The sequence below is a fragment of the Beauveria bassiana genome (assembly GCF_000280675.1).
Source record: "Beauveria bassiana ARSEF 2860 unplaced genomic scaffold BBA_S00099, whole genome shotgun sequence".
Taxonomy (NCBI): domain Eukaryota; kingdom Fungi; phylum Ascomycota; class Sordariomycetes; order Hypocreales; family Cordycipitaceae; genus Beauveria; species Beauveria bassiana.
In genome coordinates, this window is record NW_007930934.1 from 1 (window position 1) to 26,947 (window position 26,947).

At 45.8% G+C, this 26,947-nt stretch overlaps 8 protein-coding genes across 8 annotated transcripts; 4 read left to right on the top strand and 4 right to left on the bottom strand.

Annotated features, from left to right (window-relative positions):
- Positions 1-291: 291 nt before the first annotated feature.
- BBA_10204 (sds23/moc1) lies at positions 292-1,874 on the top strand (the record flags this gene model as incomplete). Its single annotated transcript, XM_008605301.1, has 3 exons — positions 292-681; positions 738-1,201; positions 1,256-1,874. The coding sequence occupies 3 exons, from the start codon at positions 292-294 to the stop codon at positions 1,872-1,874; spliced, it is 1,473 nt and encodes a 490-aa protein (XP_008603523.1).
- Positions 1,875-2,570: 696 nt separating this feature from the next.
- On the top strand, positions 2,571-3,869 carry BBA_10205 (uncharacterized protein; the record flags this gene model as incomplete). The annotated part of the gene is made up of 1 exon (XM_008605302.1): positions 2,571-3,869. One exon carries the CDS (start codon positions 2,571-2,573, stop codon positions 3,867-3,869), a length of 1,299 nt encoding a protein of 432 aa, XP_008603524.1.
- A 2,794-nt stretch (positions 3,870-6,663) lies between these two features.
- Positions 6,664-8,384, bottom strand: BBA_10206 (aminotransferase class I and II; the record flags this gene model as incomplete). Its single annotated transcript, XM_008605303.1, has 4 exons — positions 6,664-6,876; positions 6,927-7,932; positions 8,003-8,103; positions 8,154-8,384. The coding sequence occupies 4 exons, from the start codon at positions 8,382-8,384 to the stop codon at positions 6,664-6,666; spliced, it is 1,551 nt and encodes a 516-aa protein (XP_008603525.1).
- A 761-nt stretch (positions 8,385-9,145) lies between these two features.
- Positions 9,146-15,082, bottom strand: BBA_10207 (beta-1,3-glucan synthase catalytic subunit; the record flags this gene model as incomplete). The annotated part of the gene is made up of 3 exons (XM_008605304.1): positions 9,146-9,479; positions 9,532-14,862; positions 14,916-15,082. 3 exons carry the CDS (start codon positions 15,080-15,082, stop codon positions 9,146-9,148), a joined length of 5,832 nt encoding a protein of 1,943 aa, XP_008603526.1.
- A 2,696-nt stretch (positions 15,083-17,778) lies between these two features.
- On the top strand, positions 17,779-19,635 carry BBA_10208 (30 kDa heat shock protein; the record flags this gene model as incomplete). Its single annotated transcript, XM_008605305.1, has 1 exon — positions 17,779-19,635. One exon carries the CDS (start codon positions 17,779-17,781, stop codon positions 19,633-19,635), a length of 1,857 nt encoding a protein of 618 aa, XP_008603527.1.
- Positions 19,636-19,888: 253 nt separating this feature from the next.
- BBA_10209 (ran-interacting Mog1 protein) lies at positions 19,889-20,611 on the bottom strand (the record flags this gene model as incomplete). Its single annotated transcript, XM_008605306.1, has 3 exons — positions 19,889-20,192; positions 20,263-20,478; positions 20,535-20,611. The coding sequence occupies 3 exons, from the start codon at positions 20,609-20,611 to the stop codon at positions 19,889-19,891; spliced, it is 597 nt and encodes a 198-aa protein (XP_008603528.1).
- A 1,360-nt stretch (positions 20,612-21,971) lies between these two features.
- On the top strand, positions 21,972-22,672 carry BBA_10210 (HIT domain-containing protein; the record flags this gene model as incomplete). The annotated part of the gene is made up of 5 exons (XM_008605307.1): positions 21,972-22,005; positions 22,061-22,143; positions 22,196-22,264; positions 22,331-22,423; positions 22,565-22,672. 5 exons carry the CDS (start codon positions 21,972-21,974, stop codon positions 22,670-22,672), a joined length of 387 nt encoding a protein of 128 aa, XP_008603529.1.
- Positions 22,673-22,900: 228 nt separating this feature from the next.
- BBA_10211 (CRAL/TRIO domain-containing protein) lies at positions 22,901-24,337 on the bottom strand (the record flags this gene model as incomplete). The annotated part of the gene is made up of 3 exons (XM_008605308.1): positions 22,901-23,355; positions 23,408-23,549; positions 23,603-24,337. 3 exons carry the CDS (start codon positions 24,335-24,337, stop codon positions 22,901-22,903), a joined length of 1,332 nt encoding a protein of 443 aa, XP_008603530.1.
- Between the last annotated feature and the right edge of the window lie 2,610 nt (positions 24,338-26,947).

A 26,947-nucleotide genomic window follows, 5' to 3' on the forward strand; every position in this document is an offset into this window, starting at 1 on the left:
GAAATTATTATTAGTAAAATTCTTATATATTAAAGCTGACGTATTAAATAAAGGTAGTTGCGGGTGTATAGTGACCGCTAGTGTATATAACAGGTGGGTGTGTGGCACGGTCTAACTAGGAAGACACGCCTGGTATGAGCGCTTCGCTTTGCCTCTCATTATCAAGCCCCGCAAACCCGTGAGTTTCGGAGACGGCCACAGTCCCCGCCCCCGCTAATAGGTAATTCAAGCTCCTCACTGTGGCACGCGAGACTACCTCTAGCTCAGAGTAAAACTTACATCACCATCATCATGTCATCTTCCCCAGCTGCTAATGCACGAGTAATTGCAGATCAGAGCGATTGTTCCCTAGCCGAGCAATCAGCTCCTGCATCAACGACGGCTCCATCAGTAACCCGACAAACCCCCCGACGCAGTCCATCTAATTCCAACGTCAATATTTCCACACACCGGCAGAGCTTCGCTGAAAATATGCGCACTATGCCATCTTCCCCTAGACACCGACCCCCGTCACTGACGCAAGCCGCCGTTCAGGATTTGATGAATAATCCGCCCACGAAGAAGCATAGCAACCACAGATTCAGCGGTCGGGATTGGAGAGACATCACGGTTGGCGAGCTCGTCTGCCCAGAAGATGTTTGCTGGGTCGAGCTGGACGACAGTGTGGAGTATGCGACAAAGGTGGCCTTTCCTATCCATTATTGATGTCGAACATATTGGAAGCTAACACTGTCCAGATGCTGTTGAAATGCCCCACCAACGCCGTCCTTGTCCGCGACTCCCAGACCTCAAATAGCGTCACATCTACTTTCGATTTCAGCGATTTGAATACATATCTTCTCCTCGTCGTCGGCTTAACGAAGCCCGAGGATCATCAAGTTGCCCTTTTCAACGATATCATATCCAAGGCCCAGAAAAACCAAAGAATACCTCTACGTATATTGCAACCAATATTTTGTAGAGAAGCGACAGTGCAGCTTGATGCCAGCAGTAGTCTAGCACAGGGCATTGAAATTCTCGGCAGTGGAATACACCGAATAGTCATTTCTGACTTGTCCAATCATGTTGTTGGTGTGATGAGCCAGCTGCGTGTGGCCGACTTCTTTTGGAATGAGGGTGTGAACTTTCCAACAATCGAACGACTCTACCCCGCTATGCTACGTGATCTTGGCATAGGGACGCAAAAAACGATTTCAGTCAAGTGAGTTAGCTTTATTTCTGCTGTGCACACTCGTGGCCACTAATCCTGCCGCAGCTCTGATTCACCTCTCTCAGAAGCCCTCACAACGATGAACGAAGAAGGGCTGACGAGTGTTGCCGTTGTTGACAATGGTCATAACGTAGTTGGCAACATTTCAACCAAGGATGTTCGCCATCTCACGAACACTTCAAGCGCTCCTCTTCTTAATTCGTCCTGCATGCACTTCATTTCTGTTATTCTGAATGAGCGTGGCGTTGAAAAGGGGCAGGACGCCTTTCCGGTTTTCTATGTCAACCCTAATTCCAGTCTGGCTCACACTGTTGCCAAACTAGTAGCGACAAGATCACATCGCATGTGGGTGGTTGAATCGGCGTCACCCTCTCCCTCTGCTCCAGCAACCCCGTTGATATCTGCGCAAGCGTCCTCTACGGGAGCGCCAGCATCTCCAGCGCTCGCAGCTACAGTTCCAGCCTCTGCGCTGGCCGGCGCCCAGCTTTCTGGGAAGCTAACTGGTGTTGTTTCACTGACCGATATCATCAATATTTTCGCTAGAACTACTGGTTTAAAGCCAGGTGATCCTAGTGAACAACGGGCGAGGCGCCGACGGAGCTCTAGCAGCTCCATTCGGCCCAGCCTGGATCTCACTAGAAACAGTGCAGATGCCCGTCGGTAAAAGGTATTGTTGCCTCTTCTGTGCCATTGAAAATGCTGTTGAATTGTTGAAAACTATAGAGCGAGGGCCGTGATTTTCCGCAGAGAGATGTATTTTCTTGCAACGCTATAGCTTATCTATCCGAGACCTCTGTAATTTTCCTTGATATCCGTCGAATATACTATTCGATGTTCTTACTCGTTTAATAACTTCTTATGACAGATACTCTCGATTTTTCCGTTCCTAGTCAGACTCTTTCCGACGCCAAGTACGCCTAGCTTGTGGCAACCTCCACATTTGACTCATGCACTAGTTATCTCCTCGTCATTGCAATGGCCAAATTCGACAGTATTAATATTGGGCAATAGACCTCACCCAATTCGCAGCGGATTTTCCCCGATATAATGGTAATGTACTTTGCCATTTTATGACATCTTCAACGCTCAGCCTTGTGTCTCCCTCGTTCTCTATTGCCGTCACCCTTCTCAAGGCACAATCTTGTCGTGTGCTTTTTCTTCATTGCTCCTGTATCTTTGCTTCGCTTCAAACTTGGTCGCCAAAAGTCGTTTTTCCTTCGCTGACCTTTCTGTCCAGCAGACTGCGACCAGCAGGATACGTTCTCTACTCGCGAACTCATGTCTGCCTCAGCCTCGTGCAATAGTTGCGCTGCTTCTCGTTTGATGTTTAAAAGACGTTCTTTTGCTTCGATTCCACATCATGACTGACGGCCTGCCATATCATGATGACAAGGGAGTAGCATTGGCAACGCAAGATAGCGGCCTGTCGAAGCAAACAACACCATTGCAGCCCAGGCCTCAGTCTTGTCCAAAGCTTGGCGATTTTGCTAGCTTACGATCCGCCGCGATGGACTTCCATCCGCCCCATCACATCCTGAGTCATCAACTTCCTTCAATAGACGGCACTAGACTCGGAGATCTGTCCAAAATTATAAATCAACTGCAGGCGTTGAACTCAGCACCAAAGCAAGAATATGATACAACTTTGCCAGCCCCCAACACCTTAACTCATTCGACATGCTACACATCTACTCAGCTACTTTCTGTTTTGGATTCCGAAGGCTGCTCATCCTTCAAAACGGGAAACGCATCTGCTAAGGAGACATCTGAAGCATCATTACACCGATCTCTAACGGCTGTCGAGCATCGCCTCAGGCACATCGGTCTGCAGAGGCAGCAAAACCCGACTTCGCAGCTCAGGCGCATACAGACGCACGACTTGGCCGACAAACCCCTTCAATTGCCTATATTCGACGCCGCGCGTACTGTTGAAGGAGCTCACCAATCTCTCACTCGAAATCTCATTCCATACTCTACAGCAGATCGTTATTTGACGCGAAAATTTCCATTAAATTCTCTGCATGGCGTTCACATCTTTTTGGACATGTCGAATATCGAGATCGGCTTCCAGAAAGCACTTAGGAAGAAATGTCGTATTGCAGACGCCGCGAGATTTTCTCCTTTGCCACGACTCAACTTACAATTCTTGACAGAATTACTTGTTCGTGGTCGCTTCTCACGCGGTCTTCATGTCGGGTGCTCTATTCTTCCCGGTCGAAAAGAGCCTAAATATGTGCAAGACTTGCGTGAACTTGGGTATCAAGTGGACGTGAGGGAGCGCAAATGTATCGATAACAATGGTCTCAATGCGCCGCGGGTAAACTTCTGGTCCGCGACTGGCCCAAGATCCGTATGCAGATATGTCGAAGATCTTGTTGACGAAACACTCCAGACGCGCATCGCCGAGGCCGTAATGGAGCACTTCCAGGAACAGGGTACCATTGTTTTGGCCACTGGCGACGCAAAACCCGCGCAATATTCGGATGGATTCTTTCGCTACGTCGAGAGAGCTCTACGTATGGGCTGGAACGTCGAGCTCGTCGCCTGGCGCGGGAGTCTATCGTCTTCATGGACGAACACTAACTGGATTGCCACATGGAACGATAGATTTCGCATAATTGAGCTAGACAGCTTTATTTGTGACCTTCTACAAGTGTAAATTCTCACTAGCGAACACGTATCCTGGGCCCTACGTCCGCCTGTTGCGGGGTGGATATGTGTATCTACGTCCAATTACTGAGTTCCTACCAGGTTAACTTCATCGCGAACTACTTGACACCGATAAGTGGGATCATGGGGGCAGCCAATCTCATCAGCAAGCCCAGCATCCCCGCTATGATTGTTGGAATCGGAGACTCTAAGTGAAGAGCCAGATACGAATGTAAAAAGCCATAGGATGATAAATAGTATGTAAAGGAGGAAAATTTGTCGAAGCAACGCCGTCTACTTCTTGGGCCTAGCCCAGTGGTGTAAAACATATACATGTGCCACGCACTCACATCTCGTGTAGCTGACTAGTGAGAAAGTTCGATTCAGTTGGCTCTGACGGTTCGGTCGGGTAGAAAACTTGAGTATGATTGGGGGGTCTTTGTAGCCATTCACAAGTTGCATTTGGCAACAGCGCCTTAATTCCCCAAAATCGGTCAGCATCAGATGTTGACGCAGCCTTGGCCTTACAAAGGTCATGAAGGCGGAGAAGAAAATTTTGTCCCCAGAAGTGTCGACGAAGGCTCTTTGAATGGATTTTAAGGCCATCTTTTGGTTACAAAGGCCTGAAATAGCAAGACCATTGGCTAGTCCCTTGCTCGACCAGTTACTTTCGGTGATGACAACTCTCTTGGAGGTGGACACAACGGACTTGACGCGATCGATTGTTTGAAATAACCAACATCCCACCTGGGAACTCGTAATAGTGCGATCACAAGAACGCATGGGCATTCACGGCGCATAGTAGGAAGCACCACAGAGTTCTGGGTCAGCCTGAACCGCCATAAAAGGTATCAACAGTTACAATACCCTTGTATCCCGCCGCGCGAAGCGTAGAACTAACTGACCTTACTGCATTGATGATGTCACAAGGGAATATTCAACCATCGTCGAACAAGCTTATTGCCAACACTGACGGTGTGAACCACGATCCAGTCACCGTTGATACCAGCAATGATATTGTTGACTTCATCGACCATAGAAAGGCTCCCAATTACCGAGGAACAGAACAGCTTCAATCCCCTTGCCAAGCAGCCTTATACATCATTGGGACCTGATCATCAAGTATCATTCGTGCCTATGGTACGGATGATGGGGTCAGGTGCAACGATTTGCTTCGTGTCATCGTCGATATCTTCTTGGCCTTTTGCATTCATGGTTGGCGCGGGAGTTTCAGCGACCAGACGGCACGTGGCTACTAGGTGGCTGAAGGCAACCTGATGACGATTTAGTTGGAGAGGCCACTGTGACAGTCTGCGTGCAGAAAGAGGTAATAGTCGATATAACTGTGGATTGACTGGGGTTTGGTAAGTTATCAACCTGATAGTCTGATACCAGGCCCGGAGTATGATCCAGAGCTGTCTGAGTGGCGGTTGTGGACTCATCTTCTTTATCTCGGGCAACGACCTCGAGCACGTAGACGGCAGAGTCAACTTTTGAGTCGAAGATAGCGGATCTTCCATGAAAAGTCATTGTCGCGCGATTTAAAATTTAGCTAGCTTGGCTAATCGTTAGACGGGATGTCTTCCCCAAACTTTCGGACCTTTTTTACGTGCGGGGTGGCAAGCCGTGGCGCAGCAGTCAGGGTAGCCATGAGGGTTCAGCCAAAAACCATGTCTGAATAATGGGTATATCGAGCAAACAACTGAGATCATAGAAAAGCCGGGAATAAAAATGGGTGAGAATACGAGAAAGGAGACCACAAAAATATTTTAGAGATGCCAATGCTCGGTAGATCAAGATGATTATAGAAATAAGCACGGCATAGATCAATAAGAGCAGCCCAAGCAATGCATTGACCTGTGAGTGCCATCAAATGAGAACTAAAATACATGCTAAAGATTCGATTTAGGTCAAACCCCAAGCAAACGGAGCGCTCAAGAACTGCGTCGCGCAGCACTATCCAAGACAAGTAAGACCAAGAGCGGTAGCGGCGAGGAATGCTGGCTCATGTTAGGTGTAGCCCGTGACTCTGCCCACAACCTAATACACAATACATCATCATTTTTCTCTCTTCCCTGACAAGAGAACAATTGTAGACCCACATCTTCATTGATGTGAAGTAGGCCACACTCGGTGCCTCTGTTTCGAGCAAGCACGAATTAGGAGTGCCAATAAGAAGGAAGATTGGATAGTAAGTACGATAGACTTGGCCTCTCGTCCCATCGTTGCTTACCGTTTCTAAAACAAAGACTACCTGCTCCGGAGAGCAGCACGCTACTAGGCGGCGTTAACTCATGGCAGGGGCCAATGTAGGTACGTAACAAGCGCTGCCATCTGTAGGAGATTTCGACTGGAAATAGCAGTTGTTGAAAAGAGACAAATAAATACAATAGCCGTGATCGAGCACCCTGTGACATTTGCTTGACGCATTGAACCGTACATGGCACTCAACCGCACTCGTGGCTCAATATGTCGTACCCAAAGCCGTCAGTGTCACCCATGCTACGAGTCTATTCGTATACGATTGGTCCAGGCATTGCAATGGGTATTAGGTTCGTATCTACTGAGTAATCGTCGTTTGCCCAACCGCGCTTCAGTACGGTGGCCAGGTCTCTGGCAATGCCTTGTCACCCAGAATATTGCTTCCTACATGAGCATCAGAGAATCGTGCCAAGTGTCTCAGTGCATTAATTACTATTATATATTTTTGGATCATCTACCATCCACATCATTATTACCGTACTGAACTGATACTACACATCAATCAGACTGTCTATTATCGAGGCTGTTGCCAACCTGTTGTCTCACATGGATTTGCCGCTCAACTTCCGCGTCATTACTTTGCTGATGGCATTTCGGATGGTAACACCGGCTTTTTCAACATCCTTTTTCGATAACCCCGACGTGATGCAGACCTTGAGAGCGGGTTGGACGAACCAATCACTCGTCCTCGCTGTCATTGCATTCGCATACATGCGAGTTTTGAGTCGAGAGATCATTACGCCATTAGCCAATGACTGAAGAGACATTAGTATTTCTAATCCTGACTTGGGCTGGCGGTACATACCTCATCGGCGCAATCTATCAAGATGCGTTCTTGATCGTCAATACTGAGATTGCGTGCCTTGATCACCTCAGCTTTTAAGACTAAGAGTATGATAGGGTTGTCCGGATTGCTTGTGCAAGTAACCCATTCGCTACGAGGGTCCAACTGAAGCTTCATAGTCTTGATATTCTCGCGACACTGATTAACAATCTCTGGGTTTGATTGCAAAAGATGTACAGTCTCGCTGGCTGTCATTGCCAGCATCGCCGGCAGCGCCGCTGAATAGGTGTAAGCAGATGAAGTGATTCTCTGGTGTTCAACGACATCTTTCGCACCAGCACAGAAGCCTCCGCCAGCACAAAGAGGGCCCGAGAGGGACCCGACAATCATGTCGACCTGTTGGGGATCAACATTCTGCGCTTCCGTAAGGCCGCGGCCCGTACGGCCCAACACACCGAACGACCAGGTTTCATCCAGAATTATTCTGAATTTGTACCTTTCCTTGAGCTCGACAAGTTTGGGCAAATCGGTTGCATCGCCAGTCGTTTCAAACAATCCTTCGGTCACGATGAAACGGCGGGTCAGTTTTTTTAGCTTATCTTGCTCCTTGACAATAGCTTTCATAGCTCTCTCCAAATCGTCCATGTCGCCGTGATTGTACCATTTGATGTTGCTTCGCGAAGCTTGGAGGCCTTTGCGAATGGAGTAGTTAACGCCTTTATCTGCAATGATGACGTCCCCTCTCTTGCAGAATGTAGGAATAACACTGGAGACTGTAGAGAAAGATTGAGCATATACAATACAGCCCTCCGTACCGAGATACTCGGCGATGTCAGCCTCCGCTTTGACATGAACGTCCTGGGTGCCGTAGAATTGTGGCGGGCCACAAGGTCCAACGCCATAGGTACGAAGGGTCTGAACTGCCTTTTCCTTGATCTGCTCGTTCGAGTTGAAGTTGTAAAAGTTGTACGAGGCGAGGTTCGTAACTGTTCGGCCGGTGGATAGCTTCACTTTGGGTCCGGTCGGGCTGCGAGATAGATTAGACTCATGAGGTCAAATAAGTACCACAGTACTTTCGCCCGCAAAAGAGGACATACCCAACGATTATTGGAAGCTTCTCGTTGTCGATTTCCTCCATTGGCGTCTGTTCGGAAACTAAAGGCTCAGGAGTCCAGTCATCCACCAGCTCTTCAATTTCCTAAATCATCTCAGCATCATCCACGTGCGCACATCATGCTGTGTACAAACCTCCTCCTTTAATTTGACGTAGTTCTGCTTATGCGTCGAGTAGGATGGCGATAGCAGATATCGAATGAAAAAGAGAACTAGAATGAGTTCGATAGCAGATCGAACAGGGTCGTTCTGATAGCTTGATTGAATGTAGCGAATTAAAACAGCAGAGCCTGGCACTTTCTGGAAAAGCGACGAAGCCCCGTGTATCAATTCGTTAGCCTGCATGTTCAAGCTATCGAAATCCATGGTAGATTGGTGAAGGAGTTAGCTGCTTGTTGCTGTGTGCTGGTTGATGGCAAATGTCAAAGACCTTTTTTGCTCGGTTTCTCAGTAGGCGCGAAACGTTGGAAAGTGGACGCTTAGGAGTAGGTAGGCACGAAGTACAACCCGGACCCACAGAAGTACGGAGACGCTTGACCAAAAAAACCGACGCTCGCTGCTTGATGCTGTTGTGTTCTTGGTCACGCTACGTGCTAGAAGACAATAATATTGTAGAGATTAGGCTAGTTATTTGATCAATTTGGATTCTCTAGCAATCTAACTATTATATCAAAATGGTTTGTCATGATGATCGTGGTATTTTATAAGTGAGCTGCCTTCTCACAACCGGTCATTTCATTGTCCCCCCCCCCAGATTGCTAGATTACATTAAAGACGTGTCGTTACCTAGGTACTCAAGGTACCGCGCAGATCGAGTAGCTCTTCAGGCAGGTGAGTGTTGTCTGTCTAAGGACTACATCGCCCATGAGGTCTGCACCCGTGGCTCGAGAGAATTCTTAGGTAGGTGGTCGTTGGTACACAGTGCAATGCGTGGCAATTCCCGAATCCGACTGGTCTGTGCAGGCCTGACTTTTCGAATTTTGGTGAACCTTACCAGGCAGAACTTCTGTATTAACCCTATCTGAGATGAATGATCAAAATGATGGCACAAACAAGGGTAACAATCTAATAATCAGTACAGTAATTTGTAGTGACCCAAAACATCTGCTTTTGGAACGCGCGCGGCTTTAAAATAAGCGCAGCTTCGAGGCTTCGTCCGTAGATGTCGCAGCCGCATCACCACCACCGGCCTTTGTGCCAGTTTCAGTCCTTCCTTCAGTATTGTTGTTGTCCAGTCCCCATGGCTGCAGGAGGCGCATGCCGCCGATGCCGTTTGAGCCACCGCCGCCTAGGGCATTGAAAATCATATCACCGAGTACTTTCTTGCCGATTACACCAGGGGCAACAACGAGTGCCAGAAAGATGACGAAGAGAATAAAGTAAAGAATGGCAAATCGAATTACACGCCTGCGGCGGAGCTTTGACTGCTTCATGGAGTAGATGGGCGGACGAATCTGACGACTACATTCAACATTAGCATGGACGTCAACCAAATCGTAATCAGTCAGCATACCTAGGCAGCAACCAGAAGAGCATCATGGAGTGTATCTTATCGATTTGAGGAGTTAAGACAAGTGGAGCCATCATGAAAAGGATCCAATGTCCCAGAATGAAATCAGCAGAGAACATGCTGAGTTCCGTAATTTTGCAAAGAAACTCTCGAGCTGGTTGTGATACTGAGTGCCAACCCATTGAGTACCATTTTCCGTTCCAAAAAGCGACGTTGGACTGGTCCGTTTTGAATTCCCTGGTCAATGCAAGTGACACAATCAGTTTGAAAACAAATCGCTGGATACAGGTGGCCGCGATAATGCCAGCAAGTGCCCTGGCAAAGTTGAAGCCTTCTAGAACATACATGACTTCAAAAAAAAGAATCATGAAGACTGCAGCCGCACCGTGGGCGATACCAGCAAGAACAGGACCGAACTTTTTGCAACACATGTTCAATACTGGTCCCATACAACAAGCCATACCAAACATGGCGGCAAGAACGCCGGCGTTGATGCCTATGGGGGCGAAAGCCACGATTGCCAACCGAATCAATGAGCCAGTAGGCCCGATTGGAAATCTAGGCGATACGCCTGAATTGGTGTCATTATCTGTAACACCAGTCTGCGCATTGATGAATAGGTAGGCGACAGTTGTGGTAGCAGCAAGCAGTAGCGGCGTGAGGATCTCAGTCAAGAATATGTTGGCCACAGCAGCACGAGGGACATCGGCCGACATCTTCGCCGAGGCATCGCCCATAACTTTGCGCTTGTAGCCAGTGATACGGGTGCGGGAAAGTCTGCAGAATGTGATCCAGGAGGAAGCGTGTGAGCGTGAGTTGCCACGCGACAGCCATCGAAGAAAGTCGCGATAATCGATGAAGAAATCAGTCCAGGCAAATTGATGAGGGTTGTACAGGAATGGTGAGATGATGAGCCCGAGCAGAACAATCCAGAAGTAGGTGAGAGCAGGTTGCCATGCAGTGGCAGTAGCAAATAGAAGCATCATCAGCAACCTGGCACCAAAGTAGATCGACTGTCCAGCAAAACGCGAATACAAAACGCCAAAGGGAATGCGGGCTGTTGCGAAGCCGCGACCAGTGCCAATGTATCGAGCACCGCCAAATGCCAGATCCGCTTGGACTGAGTTGGCATAGATTTGACAGACAAACACTTCGAAGAACGGTGACAGGGAGCAGAACTGCTTGATAAAACGCAGGGCAGCACGCCATACACCTCGCTCTGTCAACTCTTGAACAATGAGCGGCACAAAGGAGATGAAGAAAACGAAGAAGATGGAAATGATGCAACGATAGATCCAGCCCATCAACTCATCTGTGTTGGCACATTTCGTGGGATACAGCGGATCGGTAATCGGTTTCTGCGGGTTGTAGTCGCAGCGGATCGTTTCATGTCGAAGAGCCCCGATTGACATCAGCGTGAGCATGAATGACTGAACAGACAGCATAATGAACATGTTGTTGACGTGGAAGCCTGCGTGTGCGTAGTAAAAGGACAGAAACCTGTCGAGAGGAAGCTGAGTGCCGAGGTAATAGTATTCTCGAGAGAGCCACTGCTCTCCCATACCAGTACCAATCTTCGTTGTGAAGTTGAGAATAGAACCGAATCCAAGATCGCGACCCTTGCCACACTGGTAGTATTCACAGTGCTTAATGCGTCCACCACGGACAAGTGCATTCATACCCGCAAAAATATCTTCGTTCAGATGCAGCCCCTTCTGGGCCTTCGATACACCACCACGTGTTGTCATGAAAATACCATTGAGGAAATCAGGGTGACCGTAGTGAAGTTTACCACCAATTTGGGCCATGGTACGGGCGAAGAGGGTACCGAACGTCTGTTCCTTTCCAGCAGCGACGTCACCGAGAATACCGATGTTCTCGGAAAAGATGTATTCACGCGCACCAAGAATAGCAACAGGTGTGTGAACGTCGTTCTTCACACCGGGCGTGTAGGGAGATTGGTTATCTGGCTTCATCTCCTCAAACTCTGCGAGAACACTTCGAATCTTCAAGCATTCTTCCAGATAATTGTCTTGGTTGGCGTCAATAAGTTGGATATATTCACCACGGTAGAAGATAATCGCGTGGTTTTGGTTGTCAGATTTACCATCACCCAACACAGGGTTACCAGAGAGCTGGACGCGGAACTTCGGGCGCCTCATACCATTCTCCATGATTTCCGAATGACCGTCAATCAACGCTGAGTACAGGCGAGGCTCTTCGCCCTCAGCCAGGGGGGGCTCTTCATCCAAGTAAGCAATCTGAAGATCTGGGTAGGCACGAAGTAGAAATTCGGCGTTTTCCATTTCTTCTTTTTTGAATTTAGAGTAGCGTTGCATAGAAACGACAAGCTTGAACTTGCGGCGGGCCATCCGCTCTAGCTCTCTCTCCAATTTTTCCGAGTTTCCACCGAACATTTGAACAACTTCGGGGTTTTCGACACGATAGAGGAGCTTGATGGCGCGACTGTAGTTCATAAAACCAGATACGGTGCGGTACAGAGTCTGGGAACGTAAGGATGCCCAGATGCGTGTGCGAAGGGTATACTCTGGGGCAGAGGACTTGAAGCCAATGCAGTAAAAAGGCAAATCGTCAATTTTGCTCTTTGCTGTGTCCTTTTCGCTCTTCTCTGGTTCGCCATTCATCTGAGCCGTTTCATCCGCCAGAATCTTCGTGTCCTTGACGAAGCATTCCCATTCGTGCGGATGCAGCTGTTTGAGGTATTCCAAAAGCGTGACACGGGAGTAGGGCTCATCTTCCCGGATAATTTCGCGCAGGGAAAGAAGGATCTTTTCACTGTAATGGGGAATCATGACAGTGAACGTGGGCATATTATCAACTGGGACGGGCTCGGGAATCGGTGTGGACAAAGATTGGGCGAAGAATGATATACGACGTTCAGCTTCGCTGTGGCTGGGAAAGAATTCGGTCTTGAAAGAGTGATCCTCCTGAGAGACAAAGAAGGTCGGGGCGCGAAGGGTCCGCTTGCCCTCCTGCTCAGAGGGGACTTGGTGGTATAGCAACTTTTGCACATGATCAATTGCAAGAAGATGCTCACGATACATCGAAATGACAATGGCGTTCCAGACCTGGGAGATCAGAACCTTGGGTTTGTATTTGATCTCCATGTCAGTCGTTGCAAGCACCTTGGAATAGATACGTTTCGGGAGCCTCGAAAAGATATTTCGCCATGGTGTCCAGATCGATGAGCCGATGTAGAAAGAGCGAGCGATGGAGAACACAGTGTTCAAGATGACGTAGAAGAGATAGGTGTCGAGGAAGAAGAAAATCAGATCAGTGAAGGTCATGAGAATAAGAACAATTGTAGGTTGATGCTTGCAAAGAATCTGCTGCGTTTCAGTGCTCGACCCGAACATCTTATCGCCCAAGCACTCGATTTTCATGATCGACAAGTAGCGGATCGGATCACGGAATGAGAGTGTGAGATACACATAGGACTCGCCAAATTTGGCACCGAAGACAGTGAGCCACAAACCAAACGACATAGCCATGTCGTTGCCAGTCAGACGAGGATAGCTGGCTGTGAAGGTCTGACTAGCAACGTACCGCCGGGATTTCTTGGTCAAATAGCTTCCAAAGAGACCGCCAAGAGGCATTACCGAGAAGAACAGAAACGTAAAGATAGCGATGACGAAGTGCACAATACCAAGAGCCTTGTCGATAGGTGTGTCGGAGTTTCTTTTCTCCGGGTCATCTGCCTTGCCGTTGGCATGGAACATGAAGACTTTGATACCTGGGGCAACATTGAGGACGAGTATGACGATCAAGAAGAGGAGCCGCTTGGTAAGATGCTGCGCTCCGGCCCAACGACGCGGAACATACACCCACTCTGCCAACGTCGCAAAAATCTGGATGAGCGAGGCGATAGCTCCACCAAACCCAACAATCGAGAACTGCTTTGACGCAGGAGGTTGATTGTCCTTCTGCTGCTCGTACTTGTAGGTAATGAGCGATGGTGCATTGTGTGAAGTGTAGAACCAGAACATGGTTAGATGAATAACCCAGATACGGTTGAAATTGAGCAACAAATGAAACCACGAGCGCGATTCCTTGTAGGTTTTGAAAAAGCACTTCTTCCAATTGACCTCCTTCAACTTGAGGTAGCGTTCCGCAGGAGGCAAGTCAACCAATTTGCTCTTGTCCTCGAGTACGATACGTTCAATGCCTTCGGGGTACCAGAAAAGTTGGTTGCAATCATCGTAGCCAATGATGTGCTTGTGATCACGTTCGCGGCGAACGTAAACGCCATTGAGTATCTCGTATCCCTGATCACGACAGTACTGATACAGTGGTGTAATAACGTTATTCAAGAAGGTGAACTCCTCGACTGGCTCCACAAGAGCCTGACAGGTCGGTGAATTCAGATAATCGTCCGCGCACTTGAATATGAAGCAAAGACATTCAGGCATGAATCGAACCTGGTTAGCTTCGCCCCAGCACAACAAGTAGAGTGCGATCTGGCGAACGCGATCGTACTGCGACATACGATTCATGCGTGTCTTCCAGCGATACTCCGCGGCTTCAAGACTATCATCGCCTTCGAGTTCTTGTAGAGTCTCTGTCTCGTTCGCAGCATCAGCACCCTTCTTTTTGCTCTTCTTGGCCTTGCGTTTTCTGTTCTTCGTAGAGGCATTGGCAAAGCCGACGGCGTCGTCCAGGTCGAGGTGGGCCGCAAAGTACCATTTGCGATAATTGGCATTGTCACCCCCAATATAGTCAGCATGAAGGGACAAGAGCGCCTGGTTGGGTGTCATGCGGGACGCTCTTGAGTCCAGAAGTGTCATGAGATGGTCATACATGTTGCGCATGCTGTCTCGTTGAAATCCAAATTTGGACGTGAGGTCGAGAAAGATATCTTCGATCTCTTCCTTGGAAAGGGGAATTTGGGCGTCAGATGTCCAAGCGGGGTATGGTTCCTTGGAACGTTGGCTTGGCAAACCGTTGCCATACTCCATGCCGTAGTTGGGGGTCGAGGCGCCAGAAGACCTGTTGCCACCGTACGACATCTGCGAAGACGGTGGGCGATAACCACGGCCACCCTCTCCGTATCCAGCATATTGCTCATCGCCACGGCCGTAGTAGTCCATTTCGGCAGCGCGAGCCATGTCAGACCTCATCGTGAAATCGCTGAATGTTTCGGATTCTTCCTCTGATTGATGACGACCACCCTGTGCATATCCTTGATTGTAGTCGCCGTCGTAATAGCCCTGATTGTTGTTGTTGTTGTAGTAATCATCCTGATACTGGTCATGGCCGTCGTAGTAGCCTCCGTCTTGATGATACGGGTTACTGGCATCGGCGTGATAGTATCCGCTGGTTCAAGGTTAGGTAATCTCAACAACTTGCCGCATACTGTGGTCACTCACGATTCATCGTAGTAGCCATCGCCTTGGGCACCATGAGCGCCATGGGCACCGTGATCGCCATGACCATTGTCATAATACTGATCATCTTGGTAGTACCCGTCGCCATGTCCGGCCTGGCCATAACCTTGGTCATACTGGTCGTGGTGACCACTTTGATAACCAGACATATTGCTTGCTATTGTTACCTGCCAGAAGCGAATGAGTATTGTGCGCAGTAGGATATGGCTCCGATCAGTTGACATACGTGCGATTCTCGTACAGCATTTGCTACTGTTTGGGCAGTGTCTAGATCCGCGCGTAAAAAGCAGGGTTCTTGAAGCTTGGTAGCAATTCGACCTGGTTCGCCTGGGCCACCTGTATGCGATTAGGAAGCCACAGGAACGGAAACAGCACCGCGATTATCGAGAAAACACTGACGCAGGAAGCGAACGTTGACGGCAGGAACTGCCTGTTTGATTGCAAGACTCCGATTGGAGAACGAATGTTGACAAGAAAAAGGAGAGATCAATTTCTACACAGTGTGTATATCAGGATAGCGGTTAGAACAGCGAAGGAGAGTGTTGCCCATGAAGAGCAGTTGTCTTGCCTTGTCTCCTATCCGGGGATATGTTGAAAGACGAAGAACGAGTAATCCCGTCGAGAAATCTTTGGGAAGAAGGGGGCCAGGGGGGAATGTGGCGGTGCTGTGATTCTGTATCGGTGGCCCCTCCCTTGCACTCCTACCCAAGGTACCTAGGTGGTACCTTTGCAGTGCCGAATACGGAGTACCTAAAATAGGTATGCACGGCACCTAGCGAGGTACCTACTGGTATGTACCTGGGTGCCAGCCTTTCTTTCAGGGGAATGTCCGCCGCGACCCACAAGCTCCGGCTTATCCGTTGATGGACGGCCAGAGGTGAAATGAAAAAATGGGAATGGCAGAAGAAGTGAAAAGTCGATGGCTGAGGATCGACCGCCGGAATTGTGCTCGACCTTTGCCTGAGACCTTTTGTCTGAGGGACGACCCCGATCACACATGACCGTGTTCGACTCGTTCCCTTTACCGTTTTTGTCCGCTGTTCTTGCATTTGTGCCCATCTATACGAAAGCCCAACTGCAGTAAGCTGCGATGTGGTTCAATATGGACCTAATATGGCAGGAGTTGTGGCATTCCCAAATAATTCGCTTCACTCAGGCGTCAGGGGCACAGTCCACTTGGTTTCGTAAAACTACCTGATAAGGTGCCTCTGCACGCTCTGGTTGAGCTTCTCCCTGCGCCTACCAGCCTACGTGCCTACCTATGTACCTTGAATTGAGTGCTGCAGGGAACATCAACCAATTGCACTAGTGGCAAACAGGGAGTCTGACCACTGCCCACTCACGCGCGCCAGTGCTGTAGATAGCTAGACTTTGAGTGGTCAAAAATGCCTCCACACATATGGCCACACTGAACACTGCGACGTGCGACTGCTTGACTCCTGCTCCGTACGCGGCTTGCGCGATTCCGGGGGCGACGCGGAGCTATTGGTAGATAAGCAATGAGCTGAGCATTTGATTTCTGCAAGCACTACAACACTTGCCTGCCTACCTACTTGAACATCTGAGGGCTTCCATTGAAGCGCGCCCCTCGTTTCTGTCAAGACAGCGTCAAGTGTGACGGTTCGAATAGCCAGGGAAGGTTTATAGGGCGAGGGAATTGGGTTCGCGCTATCTTGGCAGGGATCTTTCCGCTTGGATTCGTCTCTCCAGTTGTATCATAAGAGGTACGGAGTACGGTGTATCCCATTCCTGGAAGAGTTTTCTTCTAGTTAGTCTCGGCGCCATAAATAGCGCTGGCGCCCTCTTCGGCATTGGCAGTGAGCAGCTGAGAGAGCATGAGATCGATCCTGTCACTGGAAAGCGGGTCCACCCCTGGCCAAATTTTCTCTCTCATTGTCAACCAGTGTGCCAATGTGTCAACAGGCATTATCAGTACTGGCTGTGATAATGTCACTTATACACCTAGTCTCTTGGTATGTTAGCGGGCTGTAGTAGCACCTTATTATATATATAGCGTACCTATCCTACTACGGGTAGTCACGCTTGTATTTACTGTTTAACTATAGTAGAGTTCTAAAAGCCTATTACTATAATAGATTTTCTACCTAAATATATCTAGTTTAGTTTCTAGAATTTAAAATATTACTTTTAGATTTTTATATAAAAATATAAAAATATGAAAATTTATTTAATAGTTATTATTATTATATTTTATTAGAAAAATATAGCTATTATTTAATAAAAATAAGATTAGAAGAAGTCTTTTTATAGAAAATTTATAATAAAAAATAATAAAAAATAATATAAAAAAAGAATTTATTATTTTTTTTAAAAAAAATTAATTAATTAAGAAATTTAGATAAACTAATTTTTATTTTAGACTATAAATCCCCTTTTTTTAATTATATATACGGTTTTTGAGATTTCTTTTAGACTTCTACTATCTTTATTATAATATATATTAAGGAGTGTTAGAGGTGTGTTTTGGTGCATGTGACGATAGCCTTTTGGACCTATTGTATGCAAACATGTGACAACAGCGCGAATGACAAGAGCTGAGCATGAGAAGCCCCAGCCTCGGAAAACCCCATCTGAGGGCCGCCAGCCCCTCCCGTGCAACGCACAGAGCACGTGATGGTCACTCCTAATGACTGTACCAGAATCACGTGATGAGAAGGCCTTGTTGTAGTCGCCGTGGCAACGTACACAAATAACATGCCATCACAAGTACATAGACGTCTCTTGTGCACGTAGGCCAAGGAAATGGTCGACAATTACGCCCATATTATTCATATCACTACCTCAGAACAGCCCACAGCAGTATCTACAAGCCACAACAAGCAGCATGTCGAGACTAAAAGACCATTACGCACAACATGATGAACATGACGAGCTCGCCGAGCTGGAGCCAGAGTCCCTGAAGACATGTTCGGAAACACCCACGACTCCCATGCGCAGGAGAGAACTCATGCCACGGTCTGCGGCACAACCGTCTACACGCAGAGTTCGTCGATTGAATGGCGAGAGACTCGCTGCCGCCAACCCTCTGTTTCAGCCGTGGACTGCCGAGAGCTCCAAGAAAGTCCTAGAGTTTTCCAAGAATATATCCCCTCGCAAGACCGATTCGAGAACGAAACCTAGATCTGAATCAGTGACTGGAGAAGCTTTTCTAGTCAATAGAAAACATACACGACAAGGCGCCAACACCACAGTCGTGAAGTCCATGCTCCCGAGTGCCGCGTTTCCCGATATCGATTCGTCCTCATCATCAGTTTCCGACATGGACATCGGCGATGTCACACTCCCCGCCAGTCTCCAGCTTGCGAACCAACCCACCGAGTCCTCCCACCGTATAGCTCGTTTGAGGCCAGACACTTGCATCACGATATTAGAAGACAGCATTTTCGCCGAGACGGCCAGCCCCGAGACCGAGGCACAAATCACACAAGTCGAAGGTGGTACCGGCGGAGAAGCAGTCCTAATGCAGAGCGAGCCCTTGCCACTTACAACCAGAAGTGTCAACGTCCGCCAGCAAAGCGACGATACGATCGATCGGCAACTCATGCACGCACGAGCCCACGTCCCGCAGCCAATCGATAAAGAGCATCTGAATGCAACGAACAAAGCGACTATTAATGAATTCGAATTGACAGAGCAGCTGGTTGATGAACAGCTATGGGGCAATGGACTTGGCCATGACGGCGAGATCTCTGATGCCAGAGTGACGGTTCCATGGGACCCCCTCCAATCTCCTCGGAAAACATTTGGCATCCCACAAAGACCACATACTCCTACAAAGGACGAATTCTGGAGGCAGAGTCTGGTCGACTGCTGGAATGATGAACAAAGCCCCCGCAAAGCTGTCGAAGCAGCGATGCGGTCGCCAATCAAGCAGTCTATCCCGACAAAATCTAGCAAATCTTCCTTCGAAGCCGCAAGGGCTAAGCTGGCTGTCGAGTTCCTAAACGAGCTGGACAACAAGATTACGGATGGCAAGATCGCCCAGCTTTCCAAGTCGACAGGAGGAGTCAAGATTGAATGGTCGAAGAACCTCAACACAACGGCCGGGCGCGCAAACTGGAGAAAAGAGACTATTCGTACCATCCCTTCTGACGGATCCGACGCTACTATCACCTATCATCATCATGCATCTATTGAGCTTGCAGAGAAGGTCATTGATGATGAAAGCAGGCTCTTGAACGTGCTGGCTCATGAATTCTGCCACCTTGCCAACTTCATGATCAGCAGCGTGACGGACAAGCCGCATGGTAAAGATTTCAAGCTCTGGGCAGCAAAGTGTTCGCGAACGTTTGCCAGTCGGGGGATCAAAGTCACAACGAAGCACAATTACGAGATTGACTTCAAGTACGTGTGGCAGTGTGAAGGTTGCTCATACACCTATAAACGGCATTCAAAAAGCATTAACCCAGAGAAACATCGGTGCAGTGGGTGCAAAGGCAATCTCACACAAATCAAGCCTGTCCCCAGAATTGGCGGAAAACCTAGCGAGTATCAACTGTTCATTAAAGAGGAAATGAAATCCCTGAAGCGAGACAACCCCGGAAGCCCTCAGACAGTCATCATGAAAATGGCAGCAGGAAAATGGGCCGACAGATTGAATTCGACACGGCAACAGCACGCACAAGAAGACGTTGGTGATATTACCGCCAAGCTACATGGTCTCGGCTTGGGAGAGAAATGAATGCCTCGGGCATGTTGGATGCGCAGCTTTTTTATTGTAAATATACTGTATTATGACTACCTGCAGATAAAAATGAACCTGTTGACTATCAAAGCCATTGTTCAAGTCAGACCCGTATGATTTCGACGACTATTACCTTTCACTCGCGGTCTGACTTTCTGTCTTGGTCACTTGAAGTCAAAGCATATCACTACGCGAGAATGCTCATATCTTTCAGACCTAGCCTCGCTATACTGTCAAGCCATGGACGAGATTAATCATCGATGACGAAGAGATCCCAGTCCTTGATCTTGAATGACTTCCAAATACGCGCAGAGTACTCGACAGCATCACCTATGAGCTTGCCTTGCTTCCCTAGCTGTAGATCTACGTCTTCTTCGTTGTATTCGCCTTTGATATGAGGAACATTAATCGTGATAAGAATGTCTGTCTTGTATTTCTCCAGTCGCAGAAGGGTCATTATGATGGCGGTGAAGTCAGGAGCGGACGATCGCTCTCTAGACTGGCTCGATTTCGGCGTCTGCGTCGCAATAAGTGTATACGCTGGGTATTTCGATCTGTACCAAATGTTAAAGAGTTGATGTTTTAGAAAGGGGTTGTCATATGGCAACATAACACATCACTTACTCCAGACGACTGAACTCGGTCTCTGCTGTATTCCAGATCTTGACGCCGTCAATGCCAGACCCAAGAAGCTCCTGAAGATGTGTCGTAATAGCACGGCCATCAATTTCGGAGCCTCTACCTGGCTCTCCCACGCGTTCAGTCACGTCAAAAATGATACTGGTGAATCCATCCTCGTCGATCCATACTTCTTGATTGTCTGGAACCTGTCGTAGCTTGCTAAACGAAGGGCACTTAGTAATTGCATAGCCATTCTCGGAGAGTAGCAGCATTACCTAACGTCGGCAAACTTCTCTGGGATATCACAAACCACGGCACCACCGTACAGCGGGGTGCTGAGAAAGCTGGACATGCTTATGGCCTTGAGTCGTTGCTGCTGCTCTCTGAGGCAGCTTGACGTAGTGGCAGCAGGGGCTAAAAGGAGCGTGTACGGGCTATATGATGCTTCCCTTAAACACTGAAGAAACTTTATAGCAAGTCTCGCGTCTTATGTAGACAGGTAATCGCCTAAGGCACAGCACTGGGCGCTGCCGTAACCGAGATGTTGGTTGAAAGAGGCACAGCCACCCGTACCTACCTAGGTGGGAAGTGGGGTGATGTGGGGGATTTGAAAATACATCAGTCACATCGCAAACGTCATAGCTCACCAGCACCTGTCATCGCAAAAAAAATGATTAGTATTTTCATCTATATTTCGACCGACTAAATCGTGGCTAAAAATGTGAACATAGACCATCAGGGTCATTGCTCTAATGAATAGGGCATTGTAGCTTAGTTCCTCTGATTTGGCACAGACAAAAAGAAACTCGAACCTGGAACTTCCAGATGAATATTGCCAAAGATTGGGAGAGTGGAGTTCGTTGGGCCAATCCCACGGTCACATCTGGTAAAAGGCAAGAGGTGAGTTCGGTGGAAGGTCCCACTCCGTTCTGGAGAATAACTATTTTGCATTATATATGCCTTTTTTGCAGATCATCCAGGCTCTTATCACTTTCTCGCTACTGCGTCGGGTTGGCAAGTAGCGTCAAGCTGGTTCGCGACGGGATTCAAGTCTGCCCAGTTCTGGTCGTCATAATTCTTTGCTGCCGGCAAGTGTCTTCGATAGAAACGCAAGTCGCAGCGACTCGTCGGCGTGTTGAATGCCCCATGGCCGACCATCTTACGAGATATGCTAAGCGGACCGACTCTTTCTACTTAGCGGACCGACCACGTGACGAGATTTTCCTCAGTACATGTATCGTAGTGTATTCTATATAGAAAATTAAGTAGCTAATAAATAGCTTTGATTTTGCTGCTTCGCCTGCACGCGCACGTACACGCACGCACATACATGAGGCCTTTTAAAGGGCACTCGAGGCGTATAAGGCTTCGTAGGCAGTTAATTCCCTAAATAATCGCATTTTTGGTGCGTGGCTAGTGAAGAACTCTCTTAATGCCGTTGGTCTGCTGCGGCACCTAGATTTTAGTGTGGTGCGCTGTAATAGGTAAGTACTCTTTCAGGAGAATGTCACGTGGTCGGTACGCTAAGTAAAGTGAGTCGGTCCGCATATCTCCATCTTACCCCATCTGAACGAGCCCCACAGTCGCTCTCTGAGTTTCCGGTCGCTAGCTAGGCAGGTAGCCATTGCCACCTCCGCAAGCTTCCTCATCATGCTATTTCGAACGAACACGTAGGCCAAACAACAAAGCTTTCTCAATCCTGGGCATACAATATGGCGGCCTGCATTTTCTGCCGTATCATCAAGGGTATATAGTTTCCCCCCTCGGCAGCGTTGAGGACTGCTGCTGATACGCTTGCCAGGTGAAATTCCCTGCATGAAGCTCTTTGAAAGCGAGAAGACACTTGCATTCCTCGATATTGGCCCCCTGAGTAAAGGGCACGCAGTAAGTTCCAGCTATTCACAGCCTTAAAATTCGCTTACATTCAAAAATGAAGCTTGTCATTCCGAAGTTTCACGGTGCCAAATTGGCAGACATTCCCGACGACCAGTTGACCGAAATTCTGGTGAGCAAGCTTCCGCGGAATTCAAGCCACTTCGAACTTTTCGATTGCTAACGAAATATGTCATAGCCGACTCTGAAGAAGCTGGTGTCCGCAACGGGAGCTACTGATTATAATATTCTTCAGAACAATGGGACCATTGCTCACCAGCAAGTTCATCATGTAAGTTCGTCCGTTTGTACTTCATCGCCACCCTGATGCAACTACTAATTTTTCTATATTCAGGTTCATTTCCACATGGTATTTTCAATTCAACCTATAACATACGTTTTCATCCTTGTGGTACATGCTGACTTGATCCAGATTCCCAAGCCGAGTGAGACAGAAGGCCTCGGTATCAATTGGCCCACTTCTGCCGGTGATATGGATAAGCTCAAAGCTCTCTGCGAGGAGATCAAGACTAAGATGTGATAAGGCCAATTGCTGTGATTTATGGGCCGGTGTCTTCAGAGCGCAGGCATGGTGAGAAGAACGGAGCGTAAGGAGTAGAGTGAGATTATATGAGAGGACCGCTTTTAATCCATAGCGCAACCAAGAGATGCTGCTAACCGTGAGCTTTTGATTTACAACTAGAATTCTGCTTGTGGAGAATGTGGCAGAACGTTGGTACCATGCAGACCCCTTCTTATCAAGACGGTCTTATTTCTGAGATGCCACTGCAGCCGGATAAAAGGTGATGGCGCCATCAGCACCAATGACGCCCTGGCGGTCGTAAAGTGATCTGGCGCGGATGTAGGGATCCAGCTTCCAATAGTTGTCTCTCAATTTTGCTGCGATGGAATCACGCCTTTCGCGAGCTTGCTTACCGTACTCACTGCCACTTTCACGAAGCCAAGCCCTGGTAGCATCTTCAAATCCTCTCACAAGCAAAGATCTTTCCCCGAGAATCTTGTCTCTAGTAGCAGTATCCTGCATTGCGGCATTCTCGTTTTCCACGGGCTCAATGTATTTATATTCCCAGTCCTCGTCGCCTTCGAGTTCTTTGGGGATCCGGTTTGGCGTGATGAACTCCTCTAAACCAGTTCTACCATTGGTGAAATGAACTTTGGCTGCGACAACTGGGTCTAACCAAGGCTTGATAACACGCCAGATACCTTTTTTCCATGCATTAGATAGTTCCAGAAGATGACACAGGAGTCGCCTTACCTTGAAATAGCCAGGGGGCATTCTGGATAAGTACTGCGCCGAGGGATTCGGGATAGTTGGCCTCGAAGCACTTGATCATGAACTTGACAGGAGCATAGTCCATGTTAGACAGAGTGAAGCTTGTCATGTCGAAAATGATTGTCTGTATGAGTGCTCAGCAATATTTCCACGGTCTAGAACAGATGAACCACTTACCGCTGTCTCAACCGGTGGACTAAGAAGAAAACGCGCAGTTTCGATAACATGAACCGTGTATTTTTCAATACTCTCGGCGTTTTGCTCCCCGCCATGGTGTAGCCGAACACGAACAACACAAATCGGCCGACCCTCCTTATCCGTACCGTGAAGGAAGCTCTTTCCCATGCGAAGTTGCGCGAGGAAATCTGCCCCCACCTGTTTCGTTTCGCCGCTGCCATTTTGCTCGTCGTGTAGAGCGCCAGCCTCACCGCTCTTCATGATCTCACTGTCCACCTTTAATTCATTCTTTCTCCAGTCCACAGCTGTAATGAACATGACGAGGGCTTGCTGGACGTTCCATTTACGTGCGCGAAGAAAGCGTAGCGCGAGCACATCTGGGTGATCGTGCTTTGTCATCTCCCAGATGGACTCTCGGATGCTTTCAGCCGATTGTTTGGCTAGGATCTCACTGTATCGTTTATTGAGGCCAAACTTATCTTCCTCGGCGGCAGATTTACCGGCAGGATCGGCACCATCGTTCTTTCGGAACATGCTGAAACCCCATCCGCCACTGCTCTGTTCTGACTGTGGTACCGGTGCGGCAGCTTTCTTCGTAGCATTCTGCGCAATGGCCGTACCGCTTCCGGACCAGCCAGATATGCCAGCAACAGCCCGCCAAAATTCCTGTAGGCGTTTCTCTTGCTCAGCAGAGAGGTTGCCGAAATGACCAGCATCGGGCTGGATGGTCGCCATGGTGGAGAGCGAGGAGCAGTCAAGTAAATGATCGATCTCAGCTCGGTCCGAGCAGAGGCTCCAGTATACAGCCGCGGTCGACGCAGCAAGGGCGATTACAATGAGCGACTGCGTGAAGCTGCTTCGAAGAGCGCGCGAAGTATATTGCCGTGTGTGCTTTTGTTCGCTCGGATACTTCGGGACGCTTGCTTTGATCTCGACTTTACACAGAAGCGTAGCGATAAGATTTTTCTGGCGAGTGCATGCGCCACTTCTGAGAGACGCCGTGAAAAATTGTCGCGTGTTCAAAACTGGAATTCGGCTTCCAACTTTGAGGACTTTGATCAAAGTCCTGTTCATAGGCGACCGGGGCGAGTACGAAACTCCACGAAGCTAGTCTGGTCAAGTTGGGCCAGCGCAGTGAGGTTGCTAGATATGCCGGCTAGGTTGAACGTTGAAAGGCGCAATAAGGTGCTTAGACTAAGCTGGCGGCAGAGTGATGGGATCTGATAAATGTCGAGCAGGGGTATTCGTAAACACAGCTCTGATCTCTCGGGTGGTTACCACTGGTTAGCCACCTCGTCTTTCGACTTGAACCGGGAGCTCCACGCTGGACGAAACCATGCCCCACAACCAAGCTGCTATGGCACTAACATAAAATTGAAGTCTATTATGAATTAGTAAATGGTAGGTACTTAGTGCCCTGATCTTAAGTCTTTTACCTATAAAGGGAGTTAGTTATCTAGTATATTTTATTAGCGTTTATAGTAAAGTAATTACTAATATACTAACCTACCTTATATTAGCTAGACCCTCCTAAGCCTCTTAACCCTTAAGTATCTATTTTTATTACCTTTATTAAACTTTAATATCTATTATTTTTTTATATAGAAAATTTTAAAAAATTAGTAAAATTATTAATTATAATATTATAATAGTTTTAATTAATAAAGATAATAAAAACTAAAAGAATTATTGTATATTAAAAGAATATAAATTAATGATTATTATTATTAATATATTATTTAAAATAAAAAAAGAACTAACTTAATTTTATAGATAATAAATATTAAATTAAATATTTAAAAAGATAATATTAATAATATAATAAATATTTTTAAATTAGTTATAAACCTTTAAAAATTTATATATTAAATTAAAAAAAATTATTATTTTTAATTCTTTTTAGTATATAAACTATTATAGCTTTAATTTAAAAGCTATATAATTTTATTATAAAATCTATTTTATTATATTAGCTTATTCTTGATTTAAATATATAGAAAAGATTAAGCTAAATACTTTTCTTTATAGCTAAGATATTTATAATACTATTTTACCTGAATATTTTTATAATATTAGTCTAGAAGATATTTATTATTGAATCTTGAATTATAAGTAAGCTTAAAGTAACTAAAATATAATATTATTATAAAATTATCATAATATAATATTAACTTTAAATAAATTAATAAAATTAATAAAATTATTAAACTAAGTCTTTAAAATAAGATATTTAATTTACTTAAAGATATAAGTTATAAGAGAATTAGTAAGTATATAAATAAGATATAGAAATAATATAAAAGAAATATAATAAATACTTGAGATTTATTTTTTAGTAAATAATATTAGACTTAAATAAAAAAAAGTTTATATTAGTTTAAAGTTAGTTTATAGGTATTTTTATAGAATTAAGATATTTATTATTTTACTTTTTTCAAAATTAAGGATTTTAGGTTTAAAGTAAAGTTAATATATATTTTACTTTTTTCTTTATTTTTTTCCTTTTTTTTCTTTTTAATATAGTCTTAATTATTATTATTATTAACTAAAACTAATATACTTAATAAAAACGTTATATAAATAAAGAAGTTATATACTTTACCTAGTTTTTATTATAACCTACTTTAATATTATAATTACTTAATAACCTTTAAATAAAAAATATTTTAAAAGAGTTAAGAAATACTTTTACCTTTAAAGCTCTTAAAGAAACCCTAAACTAAATATTAAAAAGAGTATAATAATTTATAATATACCCTTACTAATAATATATAATAAATATAATAATTATATAAATTAATATAATTTAAAGTTTAATTTAAAAAAACTTATTAATTTGAAATAAGGTATAATTAAATATATTTTTTAATTAAAATTTATAAAAACTTATTTTTATAATATAAAAAATATAATTAATATAGTAAACTAACTATTAATTAAATATAGGAGTAAGTATATTAATATATATTTAATATAAAACTTTATATAATAATAATTAATATTTATTATATATTTTTAATAAAATTATAATTATTAAAGAATTAAGTAATAAAATCTAATTATAATTTATAATTAATTTATGTTTTGAAAGAATATAATTATAAAATATAATATTATAAAGTTTAATATTTATAAATTTAATAAAATTAGGTTTTTAATAAGTTTTATTATAATAAAAATAATTATTATAAGTTTTAATAAAGTTAAAAAATAGAAACAATATAACCTGATAATAAAAAATAAGTTATTATAATTAAAATAATAAATTCTTTAAGTTTAATAATATTATTATATATTATAATAAGAAATTAAATTATTTTATACTTTAATATAAATATAAATATT